Genomic DNA, 22,234 nt, shown 5'->3' with positions numbered 1-22,234 from the left:
AACAGACATAGTTGCCTATGCAGCAGACAGAAATGTAAGAACTGTTATTAAAATTGGTATATTTTATTCAACCATACTATTCAAAGTATATGATAAATCTACACTATAGATCAGTGGAGTAGGAAAGGGGTTGGCGCGTTTAAGCGTACCCCCTCTTCGTTTAGTGATATTCAAAATGATTCTACCTCTATGGATTGTATTATATTTGTGACCCCTGATAATACCACTTTTCTTATGATTTATCAAGTATTGTATGGTCATGTTAAAAACATAACTTACTTCTCAGAAGCTCCCTTTAATCCTAAATACCATTTTAACAAATTGGTTATGTGCTGAATTCTCTTATTTTGGGGAGGCGTCTTTCTCGTCAACATAAACATCAAAATATATTGTCCTCAAGGGCGAGCACGAATGTCAAAAAACGACACAAATTGATGATTTTTTAAAAATTTATTGACCTGCTTAGCTAGCGACGTCGTAGTGTGTGTAGCTCTGTATTCGTGGGGTCTCTGCTTTGATTTCAGTTTGTGCCAAGTGGGTCCTGTATGGACATTTTTCACTGCGTGGGACTTCTCATGTTCTCCCGTTTCCTCCCACTTTCTTCATTCCACCATTTCGTTTATCAGTACCTCCCTTAGTCTCCATGGATCGGAAAATTGGAAGATTTCACTTCATTTTTCATCATGAGACAATTGGGGAACTTCACGAATTAAGTGAGGCATGATCAGTGCATCGGTAATATATATATATATATATATATATATATATATATATATATATATATATATATATATATATAAAATTCTCAGAAGTAGCTATCCATAATAAGATTATTTAAATCTATTCATCGATTAATGAGTCGCCCCTTACCTAATTTTTATCCTGTAATCTTGGCACGCTTTTTCTAATCCTTATCCATAAATTTAAAATAAATAAATACGACGTGTGTTTAGAAAGTATCGAACCTTTGTTAGCATACCAAGTATCGATACATTTATTGATTTGGAAATCCGAAACACTAATCTCCTTCAAAACAGTCTCCTTGGTAATGCACAACTCCTCCCAGTGCTCCCGCCACTTCTTCCAGCGATTGTTAGAAATACTTCTGGAACATAGTTTTTGGAATAGTAAGCAACGGTGCTGTCGCATTCCGCATGATGTCTTCTCTTGACTCAAATCGAGTTCCGGAGGCCGCAGTGGCTCAGTGGTAGAGCGTTCACCTCTGGTGCATGGAGTCCCTGGATCTATCTCAGCTTCCGCCAAGTAAAGCTTGCGGTGGATAAACACCGGGTGTGTGGGTTTCCTCGGGGGTTCTCCCGTTTCCTCCCACTTTCTTCATTCCACCATTTCATTCATTTCTCATCATCACAGTCTCCTTTAGCCTAGCCGGCATAACCGTGAGACGTAAAACTCAAAGATTTCATTTCATTTCAAATAGAGTCCCTTTCAGTGGCATTTTTAGCTTGGGAGAAACCAAAGTCACATGGAGCCATGTCAGGTGAGTAGGGAGCCTGACGACATACAGGAATATTATGTTTGACGGTGAAAGCCTGAATCAAATTTTGCGGACACTCTCCTCACGCTCAAATTCTCGTTCAAAATTGAATATACCGATCCAAGTGAATGGTTTCCGCTTAGATATCGCCAAGGTTTTGGCAAAATATGATGCAATATCGCTGCTCATTTTTTTCTGTCATTTTGTAAAAAAACTGAAATTCGATGACCGTCCACTACACGTCTTCACTCTTTGGCTGACTGCTAGCGACTGACGCTTTCGGCGGGTGGAAAAATATTCACGATTGCGCACGAGTGTCCCTTCTATATCTAAATTGAAAAAAGTCTCCCGCACTCCATTGGCTTATGCAGGAAAAAATAAGGTTCGATACTTTTTGAACACACCTCGTAAAATAGAAAAATGCTGTAACTTCAGATGAAGCATAAAATAACAATTCTGCTTACTATAATTCTAACATACTCGCCTGGAACATCAAAGTATTAGCCAACTGCAAACATTTTTACTGATACATTCTCGCCATCGTCAGTTTTTTTTTCTAAAAATCTACGATACTCGAAGAACTACAAGGAACCTAAGAAATTTTTTTTTTTTTTATCAACTCACAAACATTATTCTCACTACGAAGATGATTTCGCAAACATTGGTTTCTCGAGCAACGTATATTTTAAAAGAAAGCAAACTGACGACATTGATAATTTATTGCTGAAACTGTTTGTGATTGGTTTTTACTCGGACGTTTTAGTTCAGGGATAAAAGTAATCCTATTTATTGTTGCAAGAACTAGTTTTCCTCACTCTTGCTAATTACAAATGTTCTGATTTTTTGATCACTATATTATAAATCGCATACTGTACTCATCGTACTAAAACTGCCTACCATGGGATAACACAATTTTAGAAAAGCACACATACTAAATCCTGACGACTAATAGTACCAACTACTAGCGATGACAAATTCTATTAGCTTCAATGTATATGTAAAGAAGAAAGAAGAATTGGGGACGAATACAGAAGGAAGGTTAACTGAAGTATGAAAGATCAAAATCAAACACACTCAATGAAAGACCAGATATACCATGCATAACTTTATATTTTGCAACTAAATAGTAGCACAAATAGACTAGCAGGCAAATTAATCAACCAAACTACTAGCTGTAATAAAATGATGTGAAAAATACTATTTCTAGCGAATTTGAGAAAACAATATCTAATTTTAACTTTCTACACATGCAATTTAGCATATTCCATAAAAGTACATTGTGCCCAGTATCGGCTACATAATAACAAGCTAGTACTCACCCCCTTTTTTGTTGGCCATGCTGCCAATAATTGTTATGCAGTGGCGGAAAGCGCTGCTGACTGCCAAGCTGTCCTCCTCCATCGGGTGGAGGAAGGCGTGGTCCCCTCAAGCCACGGCCATTGTTGCCAAGTTGACGATTATTGTTACTCAGTGCCTTGTTTAGATTCGCCTTAATTGTAATAAGCTGAATATGGAAAAGAAGAGAAATAACTGTTTTTCCGTTTTTCTTCTTTTTGACAACAAAATATCTTCTATGTGTTGCTATTTTTTTTAAAGAAAAATATATATATTTGGTACCAATTGTTCGTGTAAAATTTTCGTGCTTCAGTACTTGTAGAATTTCTTCTGAAATATTTTTGTCTTATTTTTCTTTCTCCGATAAATAAATGTATAAAATAACCAAACAGATCTGAAACGTATTACTTTTCGCTAATTCTACAGACAATTACTTAAGCGTCGTTTAAAGCACCAATAGATTCGCTTAACAAGAAAACATGTTATGATTTAGAATATTATGCACAACATAAATGATTATACTTAGAAATAAATGACAAACTACGAGAAAAAAAGACATAAAAAGCTTTATAGCTACAAGCACAGAAAGAAATTTTGAGACGTATTGTTTCGAGGGAAATTCAACTTTCTTTAGAATTTAACGTAGAAATAACAACATTGTGTATTTTAGAATATACTTTAAAAGATAAGTTCCGTTATTTTGATGATAAAACGCTAAACTCGTTCGATTAGGTAAGCGTACTCGATCTCAATATGAAATTTTGGAGCAAGTGTTCTTAGGTAATAAAAATTTCAAGTTCTATTTATATTATTAAAGGTATTGCTTATATGCTTCCAGTGTTAATTTGATGCTTTCTGCATCCATTCAAAGATGCACTAAAGAAGATACGATTGTATTATTCTTATATTTTGGAGTTTTTGTTTTGTTTCTTTCTGTTTACCGACCTTATTTGACGAATTTATTAGAAAAAGACGTTCTGTGATATTTTATCACTGGACAAACAAATTTTCACATGGGGAAGTGAAATGTGGCGACGGTCAAAGTACTCTCATGACCCAATTATATTTGTCTTTCCTAATTCATTAAGGTCAAGGATAAACTTTATGACACTTTAATGTGCTGTCTTTTTTGTATCTTCTTACAATATTAAAAAAATTGAATTTACATCTGGGAGATATAATTAACATAATCTATATTTACAGTTTATTTAATGCAATCTGTATTCATAGTTTGTGCTTTAAAAAATGTTTCTTTTGTAAATCTGTGATTTTTTTCTTTTTCATTTATATGGTATAAATGCTGGGTACAGGAATATATTTGACAATTTGAATAAAATAAGTACAATCGATTTTTTTCCCATCGTAAACTAAACCAATGAAAGAAAATGTAATCGATTTCCAGAAGAAAATCCATCTACTAATTTTAGTAAATTTTGAATCCAAATAATTTTTAGTTCTAAGATGATAATGCAAACGTTGTCTGTTTTTTCCACTAATCATTATTTCACGATATACGTATCAGTTACCAAGAATAAAGCAGCAGTTCTTTCCAATCTTCTTGCTGAACTACATTAGCCAAAACAGAAACATCTGTCAAGCATATATAATTGCAAATATAAATTTAAAAGAAGTCAATGCAAGAAATTATCTATTTGATCTGCATTTTTTTTCTTTCGTTAAGAATATATCATGCGAAATATAGTTCAATTAATTGAAGTGTGAGACTGATGTAAACTGGAGAACATGAAAAATATTCCTGCTATAAAATAAAAAAAATAATTAAATCATATCTATATCATGCTGCAGGCCTCTCTACATGGAAGTGTTGCTACCTATGTTATTCATAAGAAAAATCATTTGGTTCTTACATGCATAGACGTGCTATGCTTTTGCATCATGCCAATAAGTAGCAAAAGAAAATAAATTTCATTTACATATGAAATTCATTCATTACGCTTTATTATAGTTCACAAATCACATTAATTCTTCAATGTTCCATAACACAAACACACCCACACTCGCACTAGTATGTAAACTTCAATTTAAAAAAAAATGAGAGGTACTTACGTAGTGAAACACACAAATTAAAACGCCGAACAGTGAGTTAAAAAGGCCTGCTAAAATTAATTTGGTTCACGAAACCGTCCTTCTAGAGAAATGATGAAACAAAATAGACGGTTAACATTTTTGTAGGAGTGCGGCCATGTTCTATTAATACATCAAATCTTTTCTTTCATCTGAAGAACATTTTCACTAAAAATGACACCTATTAATTTCCGCAGGCAAAATACACTATAAATTAAAATTTCATCACGTAAATACCTCTTCGTAACAACAAAGTATACAATGCTCGAGCGAACATTTATCACTAAAGAGCGGAAGTTATGGTAAAATGCCATATTTTGCCATTTTTAGGAAAAATCTTTGATAAATATCATTTCTTAAATTAATTGCTATATTTGCCATTTCCTGACTGCTGCTTCGGTCTTGTTTGTTTCTTGGTGCTGTTCTGTGAGTTACTGTTCCTCTCTCACTACGCTAAAGTTTTGGATGGTGAGAGCAAGGTTGGTGTGGTTTTGAATCCCATTGTTGTCGCGTGCTATAAATATGCTCCTCTCACATCGGTAATGTTAAAAGGTCGTTTTCGCATCTCAAATAAATCTTAACAGACAGGCGACATCATTTTACGGTGGAAAATTAAAAAAAAACTTCTTTTATTTCATGCAACAAGAAAAGTATGTGCTGTGTAGCAGGACCGTTTTCCCAAGAGCCAAGGTAAGCTTATCTCGGCTCATTTTTTAGACGTTTCTTTTTCATAAATGCACACATAAGCTTATTTCTGTTAAGTTTTTCTTGTACTACAAACACTACTAATATTTATGTACTATTAAAAAAAATGATGTGTCCTGTTTCCTCATAATTCCAAGATCACGAATGAAATTAGTGATACTTGCAATGATTATTCTATTCATCATTATTTTGCTATTAATTTTAATAATCTGCGTAGTTACTAGACATCATTTTTTTAAGTTAACTAAGACGAAGTCTTATTTGCCATTTTTAGAGCAATTTTGGGAATTTATTTTGCCATTTTTGGTGGTTTATTTTGCCATAACTTCCGGTCTTGACTTATCACTGAAAAGTTTTCTGATATCATTTTGTCAACCCTCGAATAGGCAACTATTAAATACATTAAGATTTACTATACACTAAATGTGTACAAAAGGAAATACATGAACAGTTTTATTTGAAGTTAAGCGAACGATTTTGCATAAGAAATATAAACTGTAAACCTCTGAAAATAAAAAGTATAAATAAATCTCAAATTAACTTGTATTTTGCACAAAATAACTCAGCTTTGCATGTTATTTCTATTTTTGACAATTTTTACACATACCAAAACAGTTTAACGTGCTCTCCAATCAACTACCTACATAAATATATAACGGAAAGTCCACTAATGACGATCTGAACACTTCATATCTGTTACTAAATAAGGAAGAAAAATCTAGCTATCGTAGAGACTAATTAGTATACATGCTTATATCTATATGCAGGATGGATCATTTATCTAGATACGCCCTTGTAGTTTTTAAACTAACATAAGACAAAGAAAAAAACGCTGAACTTCTGTGCCGCGTGTTAAACAATGCCGATATTTGCATGATACACAATTTCACCGTTTTCTGCCCACTAGTTTAAAAATTACAAGGGCGTATCAAGAGAAATGGTCCATCCTGAATATATATATATATATATAGATATAGATATAGATATAGATATACAGGCGCGAATCCAAGGGGAGGGCTATAGAGGCTACAACCTCCCCCCTTAACGCTCAGGTATATACTGGATAAAATGGGCGGCAAACTATGGTTTAGCCCCTTCCTTGATCATATTCTGGATCCGCGGCTGTATATTATATATACTTTTTCTGATTATTATCAATAACAAAGGCGTTAGCAAATAATTTCCAGGCTTCTTCTTGTTGATATAAGTAACATACCATTCTTTTATGTAATAAACGTTTGATACTTTTATTTAAAAATTTTATTATCCTAGGTGATCCAATAAATTTAAAGTAAAACTATATTGTTTCTTTTCTAATTTCGGACATGTAACCTCATGGTGAAACTGCTACTCTAATAAACGATAGAGTATTTACAAAGTGTAATTTATCCAGTTTCGTTCAGAACTTACATCCAATGTTTAGTGACATCGAACTTATCAATTAATTCAAGCGACCATAACAACTACTTTTAGATGTAATCAGTGATTGAAAATTATAATCGAGTTATATACTGCTCCAGAACGGTAATAAAACAATGATTTGCAAGTTACAAATATTTTTATTTCTGGTCGAAAGTTTTTTTTTTTCCTACGCTATGACGCTGTAACGCATCTGCATTTAGAATCGATTGCAAAATGAATCGACAAACGTGAATATTTTAAACAAGCTGTTGAGTTTCATTAATCTATATTGGGGCGTAGACAGCAAAAATACTCAATTATTAGTTTCTTAAAACATTTCAAGAGCTACTCTCGATTCATCGACCGATTTTCGAAAAATGAAAACAGATATCAATGAATTCGGATTTCAGCACTAATCATGTCCTCTTCTTCTAACGGAAACATAAATCTAATTTAAACTTCCTAGACAGTTACTTATATGTATATAAACTCAAAAATCAGGAATATCTTTCTAGAAAAATTAGAAATGAGATATAATACACTATTTAGAATTCAACATTCATTAAAAAAAACTTCATACCTTTATTATAAACCAACTACACTTGAGAAAAATAAATGTTGCAAAGTCCGTACGGAATATAACTAATGCTACTGTATGACGTTACTATCAAATTTCTGTATGAAGTTACTATCAGAACATTGAAGCGTTTGGATATGGCACTGATTATTACCCTTCTACTTCGCAAATTTTGATAGCTCTTTCTTAGGTTTGAGGATCAACATGAAATAATGCTGGAATATTGATATTAAGTTCAGTATTTTTATGTACTATTCTCACACTAAGTTAGCCACTCAAAATCCACCGTGAAATCAAAGCAATGCATGTATTGCTTACATCAATAGTTTTTCTGCAGGAGGTATGGTCAAAACGATAATACTTTTGCTACATCCAAATATTTTATATATTCCTTCTCTCTCTCGTTTACACAAATACCCATACACTACCTTGTAGGAAGCGTGGGAAACACACTACGGCATGAGTTTCAACAACTATGCAAATAATTTCCATGCCTGAATCTTAGTTGTCAGAAGAAGCAGAAATACTATAAACAAGTTATAGTTCGAGAAAAGCAAGACTTTTTGTAGCAAGCGTAAGAGAAAATAGGGATAGAAAGTGATCAAGATTAATTGTGATATGGTAATATAATGTATGAGCAACACGAAATGAAAAACAAGTTCAGAGCGAGTAATGGTTTTCATTTTAAAAGAAATTAATTGAATTCAATGGGAAAGTACGGGTAAGACTATGTGTCTCTTTACAAATAATAATAATAATAATAATAATAATAATAATAATAATAATAATACACCCTGTCCAGTGGGTTTTATGAAGTTGGAAAGTTACATTAATATTATACTTTACTCTGATTCTTTAGCGACTGTCACAGTACGTATTACCGATTTATAAGGTAAATGTCTTGATTAGGTATACATTACATAAATACACCTTTATTTATTTAGAGTAGAACTCCTCTAATCCGTCACCTTTGGGACTAGGGGGTATGGTCGGATTATCAGAAAATACTACGGATTTACAGAACACAGAACAATGTCGTAAAAACCAACGAACAGTAAGCCTAAAAACCGCACAGTACAGTACAGAAAACACTTATAACGAAAGAAACCATACAAGACATGACGAAGCAGTAAAGCGGACAATCGGTAACAGAAAGTAAACAACAATTCGCGACGGCAGTAAATGATAATGGGCCTTGTGAGTCACCGACGCGTCGAAACAAGTTCGGCTCGAGCACGGTCGGATCAACCGGAGTGGCGGACCAGCCAAGGGCGGACGAGAGGGGTTCTACTGTATTTTTAGTTGAACGTACCACGATTATGCACCGAGACTTACGGAGACGGTAATGATAGTAATGAATGAAAAAGGTGGAATGAAGAAAGTCAGAGGAAACGGAAAGAACCTCGAGAAAACCCACGTACACGGTGTTTCCTCACCACAAAGCCCAGTTGGCACGAACTGGACTCGAACCAGGAATCGCACGCACCAGAGGTGAGCGCTCTACCACTAAGCTCCCGCAATGAAGTTACAAATCTGCTACCCTATTATTTGGTTGGACCTAAAGTAGTACAGCACGATCAGTGAGAATAGTAGTTCTTGATTCATCAATATTTATGACACACACAAACTACACATTTTGCAGATCAATATATTATTTCTTACAAGACAATTTTAAGATAACTTGGGTAGATTGCATGGTACTTGTATTCTTAAACATGCTTAGGGAGGCTTAAAGACGTGAAATTGAGAGGAACTATAAAAGCAACTCTAAATATAAATCTAAGGTTGAGTTGATTTTGAGTTTAATGTCCCTTTCAGTAGCAAGGCTATATGAGACGGGATCTACTGATTAACGTGGAATCCGAACCATGAGCTCCCGCCGGGAATCGAACCCGAGTTTCCCCACACCAAAGGCACGGGCCCTAGGATTTTAACAAAAATTCGACAAGCGTCATTGGTTCATGTAAAAAACTTCGAAAAAGGAATGTAATGGCTTTATAAACCAAACCATCTTTTTATACGGCAAGACAAAAATGTTTCATCACGATAACGAGGGAATAATGGGACTGTTTCAAAATTCTTCGTTGCAAGTGTTCATGTGTCCATTTGCACACAATATGCTTATTAGATTCTTGCACATCTATATATCATTCATTCTTTCTTTACCTATTTTTATTTAGTACTGTAATAAAATTAATGGGGACAAAAACATAGGTTTGCTTTACCTAACAAACCTGATATTTAAGTTTTATGATTATTTATTAATGATGAGTTTTTACCGAACTAACTAAAACAAGAAAAATCTTAACAGTACCTTTAGCGTATATGATTTGTCTTTTTCATTCATGATCTGTTTTCATTATACTATCTTAAGTTCATGAGCATTTAACGATTTTAGTTTGGTGAAAATTATAGTATTAAAGCATAGATTTATCTATGGTGGTTTCAAGAGGGTCGTTAAGCTTTTATATATATATATATATATATATATACACTAATCTGACTGATTTTCAGAGCTTCAGTCATTACAATAGAATGAAAACCGACGATGGTGTTTAATAACTTCAATTACAATATTAAAATGGAAAATGATAAAACTAGCAAAGGCAAATCGCAAGAATAACATTCGTAACAGCTGGTGTAAATGGTGCAAGTAATTTCGTATTCTTGGAGACTTAAACAACAACCTGAAACTACGATTACAAAATATTACTTCCATAGGTAGTAATGGAAAACACAGGCGTTTAAAACTCCAATATAATAAACTTGGATAATAAGACACAAATAATAAAAGGGACCATGAAAGAATCTTACGAAATTAAGTTTCAAGGCACTGAAAATCCTGTAAATTTTGAGTGTTTACTCCAACATGGGACATTGTATTTGGACTCTTGTCATCACTCATGGAATTTTATAGTGAAATACATTCTTACTATCATTAATACATAATCCTTTCAATAATTTTTCATACATCGGTCAACATGATAATGTTTACGTGAAAGTTCCTACAGTACAGTATATTCTAAATATAGCATCTGAAAAAGTGTATGTACTATAATACAAAAATCTGCAATTAAAACGCAACTCTACTTCTCAACATACTAACCCGCGACACCATTCACACTTTTCAAGCAGCAGTTACTCAAAGAAAAGCCACAAATCAATCCTATTCTATATAAATAATTAGAACCCTTATCAACTTATAGCCAAATGACTTATGGTAAAATATTATTTATTGAAAAAAATAAATAATTAGAAAACTACGTAAATTATAATACTTGCCTCTTTCTTTTGATCGTCATTTTCCCGACGTAGTTTTTGAATAATTTTATTAGCATCCTGTAGTTTGGTTAATATTCCTTCAGCATCATGAGAGACAGTTTGGTTTTGGGCATCAGAAGTTGACGTTTGAGGTGATGGCTCAGATGTTTCTTCGGATTGTTTCTTGTGCGAACAGCTACACTGATCGATTTTTCTGAAAATAAACAAGAAAATGTTCATACCTTACAGAAAATTCTAAACAATCATCAATAAAAGTATAAAAGAAAACTGTGTTTATCACTTACCTTTTCATCCTGCAATTCAATAATTTCAAAATTCTTTCTTTTGCGTTTCACACAATATATAAAATTTCTCAAGAACTTCAAATTACTGCACTCTTTCAAACCAAATAAAAAGAAACTGGTTAAAAGTTCTCTAGAATTAAAAACAGGCAACTAAGATCCCTTTAAATATATAAAACTGGTTATCAAAATAATGAAAACACCTATACAATACAAAATGGTACTGACTTTTTTATATTCTTTCTGAGCTATTGTTGTTCCAATATTTCGTGTATTTTTCATGAATACGTTTCTCCAGAAACCGAAAGCAGCTTATATCATATTAGGTAATAAGTTCGTCACATCTTTGATGTAAAGGGTGTCCCAACAAGAACGCCGGATTTATATACCCCTAAAGTACTTTATTTTTAGAAAATGGAAAATATTTTTATATACTTACATCAGGTAAAGTTCCGATTTAAGAATAAAAAATAATGTATGTCATATATCCTCCACGATTGTCTCTGCAGCACCGTACTCTCGATAAAATTCATAATCACTTTTTTACACATACGCCTATCGAGGTAGCAAATGACACATTCAATTTCGTCTCTCTTACATTGTTCTGGGTTTGTTTGCATAAACCCATGATTTCAGGAACCCTTAAAGAAAGTAATCACAGGAACGGAGTAAGGTCACATGATCTTAGTGACCAGTTCTGATCACCATTGTGAGTGAGTACTCGGCCCGATAATTTCTCATGAAGCAAGACAATTAATTGTGTCATGAGAGGAGTGGCAGATAGCAACATATTGTTAAAATCACATTTGTTCAATACCAATTCCTTGAAAATATGGTCACAAAAACTGATAATCATATTGCGGTACCTTCCCTATTAACTATGATGATATTTCCACCCTCATCTTGAAGAAAGTAAGGGCCTGTATCTCCACTAACCCAAAATCCATATCATACAGTAACTCGCTATGGATGCAGTGATATCTCTCTGATTTCTAGAGGATTTTCTTTCGCCCAAATGCGACAATTTTGTTTGTTGATAACACTTTGCTTCGTTATTAAACATTGTTTCTTGCAAAATCTTCACCCACTCATTGCATCCTCAAAATCCATTCAGCGAAGTTTCTCCTTTGAAAATGATCCTTTGGTTTCAGTTCTTGAGATGGATTTTATGCGCATGTATGTGCAGATCTTCCATGACAAAACGATATACGGAAATTCTGAAATGATAACCTGTGTTGAACGACGCTGAACAGAGTTTTTGGGACTTGAAATAACAATGTCACGGACAACAGCGATGTTTCTAACAGGCCAGCTAGATCGAGAATGTGATGATTTAATATCGGGGTGCCTTAAAAAAACTGTTGTTTTGTTAGGTTTTCTTTCACGTCCAAAGATTGGACGAAGCTTTCTAATATAGTCTGTGCATAACATTCAACACTCTTATAATGAGTTTTCACAATTAAAATTCACTGATCCTTTGTGTAGAGCTCAATGTTGATTAAGCTGCAATAAAGCTCCAAAATAAACTGACAGGGATAAAATTCCACTGTCGGCAAGACAAATCAAATTCCACATTCTGAACTGACAAACTCCGACTCGACAACCAGAACATTTATAAATTGTAAGCATGTAAAAATAATTTCAATTTTCTAAAAATATAGTATCTTTTTCGGCATATTAAATCCAGCGTTCTTGTTGGAATACTCGATGATTGGAAACGTACAATATTATAATCTTTCACATTATTTTCAACAACCGTGATTTATTTATTTATTTTTTTTTTTAATTCAAAGAAATGGTGGTGTTTTATATTTCTACTGTGACGAGACATTAAACTGTTAGGCAACCATAAGTCCCGAAGTGAATTAAGTAACTGAATTCAGCTAGCTACCCTGCTGATGATGCGTCTGTGTACAGATAATTCAGAGGCTTTAGACCAGTTTTCTAAGTATTGAGACTGTCTTTAAGGTTTCGAAAGAGTGCGATGATTTGTAAATAAAAGCATGTTCAGCTTTCCCACGAGTGAGGAATAACTTAGCTGAACTAAAGAAATTGATTCATTTTAAAGTTATAAGTTCATGTGACTAATTAGGCAATTACCCCTCTGGATAGAAAAATACGTTTATTATTTCATGACAAAACTTAGAGTTCATGACGAATAAATTAGACAAATTTTCTTCTCAAATTAGAATTCTAATTCTCAAATTAGAATTAGCAATAAAGTATTCTATTTAAATTGGAGAAGTGCTCGATCTATCGAGGTCTCCATGAACCTGTGGTGTTAAGTAGTGCTGCTTTGTGATAATTTAATTTCCCTATACAAAACGTGTCAGGTTTCTTACAGATGAAGACAGATCAAGAGATTAAATATATTATCGTAAGACATCAGACTACTGGAGAACACATTTTAAACTTGAATCACTTCAAAATAGAAGAAAATTGCTTGATGCAAGTTCATGGGAAAGCTATTTGACAACAACTTTATTCATCGAAAAAGAAGAATGTTACGCTCAGTCTTCAAAAGAAGAGAATGAAACTTCTCTTGAATTTGGTTTGAACTCAGAACAGGAAACTTCCAGTGACAGGACCAAAGTAGTTTAGCGGAGGAAGAATACTTGTCGTCAGGAAGAGTTGAGTTGATTTTAAGTTTAACATCCCTTTCTGCAGCGAGGCTATATGAGACGGGACCTACTGCTTAACCTGGAATCCGAACGACATGAGCTCCCGCCAGGTCTAGTTAGGAAGAAAACACAAGAACAGGACGACCAAGACGAAAAGTAAAGCAATCTGCATGGATGGATTCACGTGAATTTGTCGCTGGAAAAGCCTAGTACAAGGCAAGTTATTGTGGTCACTCCGAAACATATCAAGACACAATGAATTCCTCAGAGAAAGAACTTTGGCTAAAATCAATGGAAGAGGAAATGAACTCATTGTATGAAAGTGATACGTGGGAATTGGTGAACGTTCCAGAAAATACAAAAGTGATCGTTTATCACTGGGTATTTCGTACAAAAAGAAATGCAGACAGCAGTATTCAAAACTATCGTGCTCGTTTCGAGTTCAAGGCCACGTACAAAAGGAAGGTGTAGGCTACAACGGAACTTTTAGCCTGGTGTCAAGATAAGAAAAAATTCGTAGTGTTCTTGCAGTTTCTGCACAAGAAAATTTGCAATTTTTCCAGTTTGATGTGAAAACTGCATTTTTGTATTGTAAAACTGATGTGCTAATCCTATATGTAGATAGGGGCTGAAGTGGCTCAGTGGTAGAGCGTTCACCTCTGGTGCATGGGGTCCTTGGTTCGATCCCAGCTCGCACCAAGTGAACTTGGTGGTTGACAAACATCGTGTGCGTGGGTCCTCCCGTTTCCTCCAACTTTCTTCATTCCATCATTTCCTTCATTTCTCAACACTGTTTCCTTTAGTCTAGCTGGCATAACCGTGGGACGTAAAACTTAATGATTTCATTTCTTTTCTATATGTAGATGATGTTAGTGCAATAAAATTGATGAAAAATCCCGAGTTTCACAAAAGATAAAAGCACATTGCGGTGAGATATTTGTGCATGAGTGCTTTAAAAAGAGTAAAATAAGATATTGTACATATTAGTACAGGGGAGGGAACAGTCAAAAGACAGACATAATGACAAATGCATTAGGAAAAGTTAAGATTCAGAAAGTTATGTCTGTTGATGAGTGTTTGTACATAGATTGTGCATTCTATGTTCATGCAGTGAATTAGCATGAAAGTACAAGGGTGCAATTTGTAAGTTATATTTTTTGACTATTTTTGAGCCTTTGAATATTTTTGACTAGGAGCAAATGTTGAAGGTAGTCAAAACAACTGATTTTATGATAGCTCAGTTTATGCATGCTAATGCCATCTGTTGGCAGGGTGGCGGAAATATGTGAGACATTGTCTAGTGTGTGGTGAGCTTCTGCTGCGAAGTCTCTCTCTTGAGAAAGAATGACGTCGAGTAATAGTTAGATTGCCGGTGTGCTCAAGAGAAAAGTATTATTTGTAGTTCATTCATATATATGTGTTAGAATATATTTATACTCTCACATGAATGTTTCACTGCATTAAATGTTAACTCTGCTAAATCATCCATATTATACGTAGTAACACGACACATTGACATGTTCATCTCGTATAATACGGATAGTTGACTTCTTTTCTTCCAACTTCTGATATCTTAGAACCAAAGAGTCAAAAAATCAAGTATGCAATGCCACGGCACATAATGTTAACCGTAATGTACATTGATGCACAGCAACACTACTCAGCCTACAACGTTTTAGTTTTTCACATTTTTTTTTTTTGTTTTTTTTTGTTTTTGATGTTTGCTTTCAGCTTTTACGAGTTATTTACACAAAAATAATGAAAACTTAAAAGTATGTAATGCAAACTACAATAATTACTGCAAACAAAACTTACTTCTGTTGGTCTTCAATGATCTTCGACAAATAGATATTTTTACTCTTCGCTTCATGAAGAGATGCACGTAGCTCGACTAATTCTTTTTCAAGGAGTTCAACTTGAAGGGGCGTCACATTTATTTGTTTCGGACTTAACATAATCTAGAAAGAAACATTCCTTTTTTTTAAAGAAAAATACAATCATATGCAACACTGAACTAAATCAAACCGACATGGTATATTATATATAGTCAACAATAACGAAGAAAAAAATACAAATGGCGTTCAATAAGTTTTCCACAGATGAGTGTAATATTTTTATTAGTTGCAATACGATGATGAAATTTTAGGTTAACATTTAGCTATCCTTTGGCTTCAAAATGTTAATTGTTGTTTCTTATTGTTCACAGGTAAACCAGAATGGACACTGAAGTAGACAGCAGGACCCGACAACAGTTGGTAATGAAATTTCTGTTCAAAATCGGTGATAAATCAGCCACATTCAATTCATAGGAAGTTGTTTACCGTTTATAGCATCACATACTGAACCACGCCACTATCTCACGTTGGTTCTCCTCGACCAAAACGACTTTCCAGATCAGACTAGAAAATAATGTCCTGTTTCTGGGATCAGCGCGGAGTTATTTTCATAGACTTCTTGGAACATGGCTCTACAATTAACAAGAAGTGTTATTGTTTGTCACTGGATAAGATACGACGTGCTCTCCGGATCAAGAGACCGGAGCTGCAAAGGTCATCGAATTTTATCATGATAATGCCAAGCCTCACACAACCATTATGACAGCAGAAAATCATGGAAATGGGACAGGAAATCGTCCCTCAGATTCCCTATAGTCCGGAGTTGGCTCCTTCGGATTTCTTCCTGTTTGGTCATCTGAAGGCCCACTTGCGAGGGAAAACATTCGACAGTGACTAGGTCCTCATTTATTGTGAAGCAATGGTGTAAAAGTCAGCCACCTGAATTTTACCAAAGTACTGTCAAGACATAGAAAGAACGTTGGACGAGATGCGTCACAGTAATGGAGGCTATATTGAAAGACACAATCTTGTACCAAAGGATCAAAGTATGTTCACCTAAATTTCATCATCCTATTGCAACTAATAACAATATTATAACTATGCAAAACTTACTGAACGTCCCATATAGAAGTCTAGAACAGATTACATATGAACAAATAATAAAATGTTACATAATAATAAGTAACATAAGGTAAGCATAATAAGATGAATATTACAGGTATTGATATTAATATTTTGACCGAATATCAAAGTAATAATGTGGTTACTATAAATTCTTTGGGTTACAGTATTGTGAAGTTTTATCAGAACAAAGCTACATTAAAATCGTGATCACAGATACTATATTGCAATGTTCAAATTAATTATATTTTCACTTTTAATGTAGATTTATTAGAATACTAGATTAAATCCATGATACAGAAAGAGTGAAAAGTGCATAACTGTACAGAGACTCGAACCTGAATCTTCGGCGTACCGAGCCATGCGTTAACCACTACGCTACCAAGTCCGATTCCAGAACAGCCATACACTCTCTCACTCTTGAAGTCGGTGTTCTTTCATGCAAACTATAAAGGTACTCTAGAAAGTTCTATCGCTTTTTCACCCACCACCTTCGAACAACGATATGTCACCTAAGACGTAAATGGAAGATCAAAAATAGTCCCCATCAGCATCGACGACCTTCTGTCAATGTTCTGGAAGGCCATGGATTCTGTCACGGTAGGACTTGGTGGGCCGTGAAGCGAAGAAGGTATCAAGTGCATTTTTCACCTCTATTAGGGATTTGAACTGGCGTCCTATAAGGTGATTGTCCAAGGAATGGAACAGGTGATAATCGGACAGTGCAATGTCCGGGGTGTATGGCGGATGCAATTGTGTTTCTCATCCAAGGCGCAGAATGTTGTCCCGGGTCATCCTAGCCACGTGGGGTTTAGCTTGTTCTATAACAGGAGGACCCCTTTGCAATTCAGAAGTGCTGACTCCAGAGTTCTGAGTTTTTCTTAAACACGGCTCAACTGCTGACAGTACACAGTTGCATTGATACTTTGACTAACTGCATCAGTTTCCTATGCACGAAGCCGCGACCAGTCCACCAAACACACAGGAGGACCTTCTTTTGATGCAGTGTTGGCTACGGCTGTTTTGGAACCGGTTCATGGGATGCTAAACTATCATGACGATACCGCGGAGCTTCGTACAGGACTCACTTCTCATCACATGTCAACACACTGTCTACAAAAGGCAACTTCCTCACATGAGACAGCGAAGAGAGACAGGTGTCTGCTCGCGTGTCTTATATATCGATAAATACCCGAAATACAGCACATAGGAATACCAGATCAATGCTATATCTGTTGTGAAGTAATATACGTTGACTTCATAATTACATGAAAATTTACACGTTTTAAGGAAAGTAAGGATATAAGAATTATATTATATCCCTAATCTTCCAAGTCCAGTCTGTTTTTGCTTTAAGGAGATGCCACAATTCTTTTACATTATAATCTATTAAACATATAAATTTGCACAACTAACAATGCAACATATACTAATCTCTAATCTCTAACAACAGATATAATACTCATTTATTCTTTCTCTCCTGCATCTATTTGCTTATTCTATGAAAGCACTTTCAATCTTAATATATTTCACTTCCTGCATACTAAAACTAGTAGTTTATTTTTAACTGTACTCAGCGAAATTACTTTAAAATAGAAGAAATTGTACATAGAAGAAAAGAGATAATGCGAATGCGTAATTTTAATGAGTGATATAAATCTTTTGTGGGCAAAAGATAAGAAGGTGATATAGAACGTAAATACGATTTAAGGGTAAGAAATGAGAGAGGTGTATGAAGCTTTGAACCTTCTCTGATAAAACTCGCTGGTGACAGGAAACTACCGCCCGTTGGTCTCCGGCAGGCGCTGTAGGAAACATACGATTCAATCAACAGAAGAGATGATGATTACCTAGAGGTCGATGAACAGATACCAAACACTGAAACTAAACGATAGTAGCAAGATTTTGAACATTAGGAATATAGGTGACGGTACAATATCATGAAAGGAGCGTAGCCAAGAGCCTCATTTATAGATCAGATGTTGAAAAAATGAAAGAAAGGTGTAGAAATAAAATCAAACTGAAGAAGGAAAAACTATACAAAGTGCAGCAAACTGCAATAAGAAACCGGCAAAAGCAAGAACATACAATAGAAGTACAGACAATTTAAAAGAAAAACAAATTAGGAAGGGTGGAGAAATTTGAGTATACAGTACATGGGGTACATTTAATAAAAACAAAGAAGAATAACGAATGAGAATAACTACTGCAATATAGAAACTAAGGATGGAAAGGTCTTCAGAGAGGGAAATTAAATTCAAAGCAGACGGCAAGGATACATTATCGGAATGTCTGCGAGCAAGGATCAGCCATGTATTTTACGTATTTAAAACAAAAACTATTCAATCATGGATAACTAAAATTTGCAATACTGGGAAATATATTCAAGAAAAAATTTTTCAAAATGAAAGAAAGGACAAAATAGAGAAATATTATGTATTTGTAATGAATACCAGAAATAAGAATTAGCTTTCTGATGAACAAACAGTGGCTTTGCTCGGAGTTCTCCCACTTTCTTCATTTCACCATTTCATTGGTTATCTCCCTTAACCTCGAATACAAGAAGTTGTGAGGAGTATAATTATTACTCTGTCATCTCATGAGGAAAAATTTTCGCATTGAATATTATAGAGAACATATAGGAGTTGAAGGAGGAAAGTTTTGATTTAGGAGAAAAAAGGCATTGAAGATACAGTTAGCTTGCGTCGAACAGAAGTGGAAAGTTTTTAGGTGAATTGAAAGAACTGTATAGTATTTGTTAACTACACAAACATTCGTTTGAAAGAACATTTAACTGCGTGCATTGACTAATATCAATGAAAGTGCTAAAGAAGTTTTGGATGTAGCGGAATGATCGAAAAATTACAAGAAATTTAAATATGAATCAATGATTAAGATTTCGAGAAGAGGAAATAAGATATTATAATGCAATCTGTAAATATATCCTCTAGGGATATTATTCATAATAGCACTGCTGGAAATGTATTTAGGAACAGCTCCCATACATCGTCCGATTAGAACGAAACTCGCACCACGAAATCTCAACTATAGTGGATAAGATGATTGTGTGTCGGTTAAAGCAAATTATTCAAGGCAGGTTTACGGGTTCGCAGTCGCCATACATAACCCTCACTTAGCATGTTCCTGTAGGTGCAATGAGTTACACATCCAGTTCGTCTACAGTAGTCATTTTGAACTGAATGCTCTATGATGTCAAAGTTTACTGCTCGTTGTTTCAGTAAGTCTCTCACTCAGCGGAAGGAAAGGCCAGTAAAGCTAATGTTGATATAATCCAGTACTGACAGGTAAACAAGGCATAGTTGATGTTTTTGCAGATACACTACTCGTGGATTCATGATTAATCGAACACTGCCAACTTTGTTTTATTCCATTACACCTTTTTCCTTCTCTCCGTTCCTTTTCTGCTCAACCTGTTCCCTTTCTCCTGCCTCTGATTGTAAAAGCAAGCTCCTACGGCATACACTCGGAAGTCGAAAATGACTGGTGTATGTCTCCGTTCAGGGGAGTATGACTAGTGCGTCAATCCTGTCCTCCACCTTTACCTGAACATTTTCCAGGATTCCACCTTCCAGTGGAATCATTTGTGTCTTCGTATTGAATGGCAAACCCAGCGTATTGTACTTGATATCACTGGCGGATCCACGTGGGGGGCGGAGGGGGCGACCGCCCCCTCCAAAGGTATTTTAATTCCAGCTTTAATCGTTCCGAAATACAAATATTGTCTTTTCCCGGCCGATGCAATCAGTGTGACAAGCCTAGCAGAGTCGAATCAAAATATATGGTAGTTAATACAGAGATATTTGAATTGTGAATACTTCTGTCCCTAGTTCCTTGAGACGGTCACCAAAAGCCGCAAACGAGCAAGAATGATTCATTCGTTGAACGAACAGCTGTAGGAAGAAGTAAAGACGGCTCACTCTTTGAACTAAAAATGTATATTTTAAAATTGTGTCCTAGAAAAAAAAAAAAAAAAAAAAAAAAGATGGGATGAAATTCAAAACCTGAAACTTCAATTACCTTTACCTTGAATAAAGAGAAATATAGAATGTTCAGCGCTCCTTACCGTAAAGCTCTCTGAATCTGAGAAGAGACTTTTCGGTTGGTTGAATGATTGATATGTATTTACGTCGTTTGTCAAGAGCTGTGCTGTACAGAACGAGAACTACAGTTTAAAGTTGGATCTGAACCACTGTAGTGCGTTCAATGTTCACTCACAGGGTATCAAACCACAGAACTTCATGCATCAAAGATCAAAGGTACGTTCGCTAGCTACTACATTAACAAAGAACTGACTTTTGGGGTTCAACACGGAAACATTCATTGTGACTTTTAATGGCATTTCATCTTTTCTTGGGAAATAATACAAGCTGTTATTGTAATCATATATAAAAGATTCGTCTTGATCTTCGCACAGGCTAGCTTAAGCTAGAAACTTGAAATTCGGGCAGTAGATAAGATTTATGATCTAAGGTATCACCAAGGAAGAATTTTTTGGGGGGGAAATTCAAAGAAAAGAAGGGGGAATGGGGTGGAAATTATTTTGATAAGATGGTCATCTCTCCGAATCCCTTAAGATTAAAGATTTGAAATTTGGATTTGGATTGCTCATTTAAAATAATTTGACACGCGTTTCAACATTTTTTGATAGTTTAGTAAAGTGGCGAAAAGAGGTGGAAAGAAAAGGGGGCGGGGATTGCAATGATTATAATAAGATATCTAAGAATGTTTCAAGGTTAGAAACATGATGTATTTCAGCGTTTTTGTATTATTATTATTATTATTATAAAATGCCTATATCTCGGAATCCCTTACGGCTAGAAACATAAAAGTTGCTGGTTTGATTATTTATTTAAAATTATGAAACATGTATTTGAGCTTTTTTTTTTTTTTTTTTTTTGCCACTTTACGTAGATGGGCAAAACAAGGGGTGGGAGGTTCACTAAAATGCCTTGCGAGGTGTTTGAATTTCATGACAGCGTTTTAGCTCAATCCAGTTCTATATGAAAGACACAGAAGGGAGAACACGAAATATTGTGTCACAGTAGCACGTAGAAGCATTTGCTATATTGTGCTAAGCCGTATTCCGAACAAATTCGGGGTCTGGGAGCGAAATTCCACCTAGGCAAAAGCTACTGTTGTTGTAAGCATAACTGTAATTATACGTGTTTCTAAATGCTTCTTTTAAGAATTACATAATAGAGCCAATTTCCAACCCCCTGTTCCTAATCTGGTCTAATGCTTTTTTCTTTACATACTCAATTATACCACTACAAAAGCGAAGCATTAGGACAAAATACCCTATACGGTGCTCATGGTCCCATGTTCGATTCCCGGTGAGGGCACGTTTGAACAAATAAGGTGGTTCGGATTCCACTATAATCAATAAGTGCACGTCTCAATTAAGCGATCATGTCATTACCGTGGCACATTAAGCTCAAGCAACAAATCAAAATACCCTATGTATAGAGGTCAAC

General features: G+C 34.9%; 1 protein-coding gene across 7 annotated transcripts in view; it reads right to left on the bottom strand.

Moving 5' to 3' along the window:
• The window catches only part of LOC145694727 (uncharacterized), a 137,369-nt gene that overhangs the window by 19,351 nt on the left and 95,784 nt on the right, over nt 1-22,234 (bottom strand). For 6 of the 7 annotated variants that reach the window (XM_081771285.1, XM_081771284.1, XM_081771289.1 and 3 more), the window contains 3 exons: nt 15,598-15,740; nt 10,881-11,073; nt 2,815-2,999 (listed from right to left, as the gene is read on the bottom strand). In XM_081771285.1, the coding sequence (XP_081627411.1) occupies nt 2,815-2,999; nt 10,881-11,073; nt 15,598-15,740 (521 nt within the window). The remainder of the gene's footprint in view (nt 1-2,814; nt 3,000-10,880; nt 11,074-15,597; nt 15,741-22,234) is intronic. The other variant, XM_081771290.1, reaches the window with a different exon arrangement.

The sequence above is a fragment of the Thermobia domestica genome, chromosome 9 (assembly GCF_964235325.1).
Source record: "Thermobia domestica chromosome 9, izTheDome1.hap1.1, whole genome shotgun sequence".
Lineage (NCBI taxonomy): Eukaryota > Metazoa > Arthropoda > Insecta > Zygentoma > Lepismatidae > Thermobia > Thermobia domestica.
The sequence above is the reverse complement of the archived record's forward strand: the minus strand, read 5'-3'. Positions and strand labels throughout refer to the sequence as shown.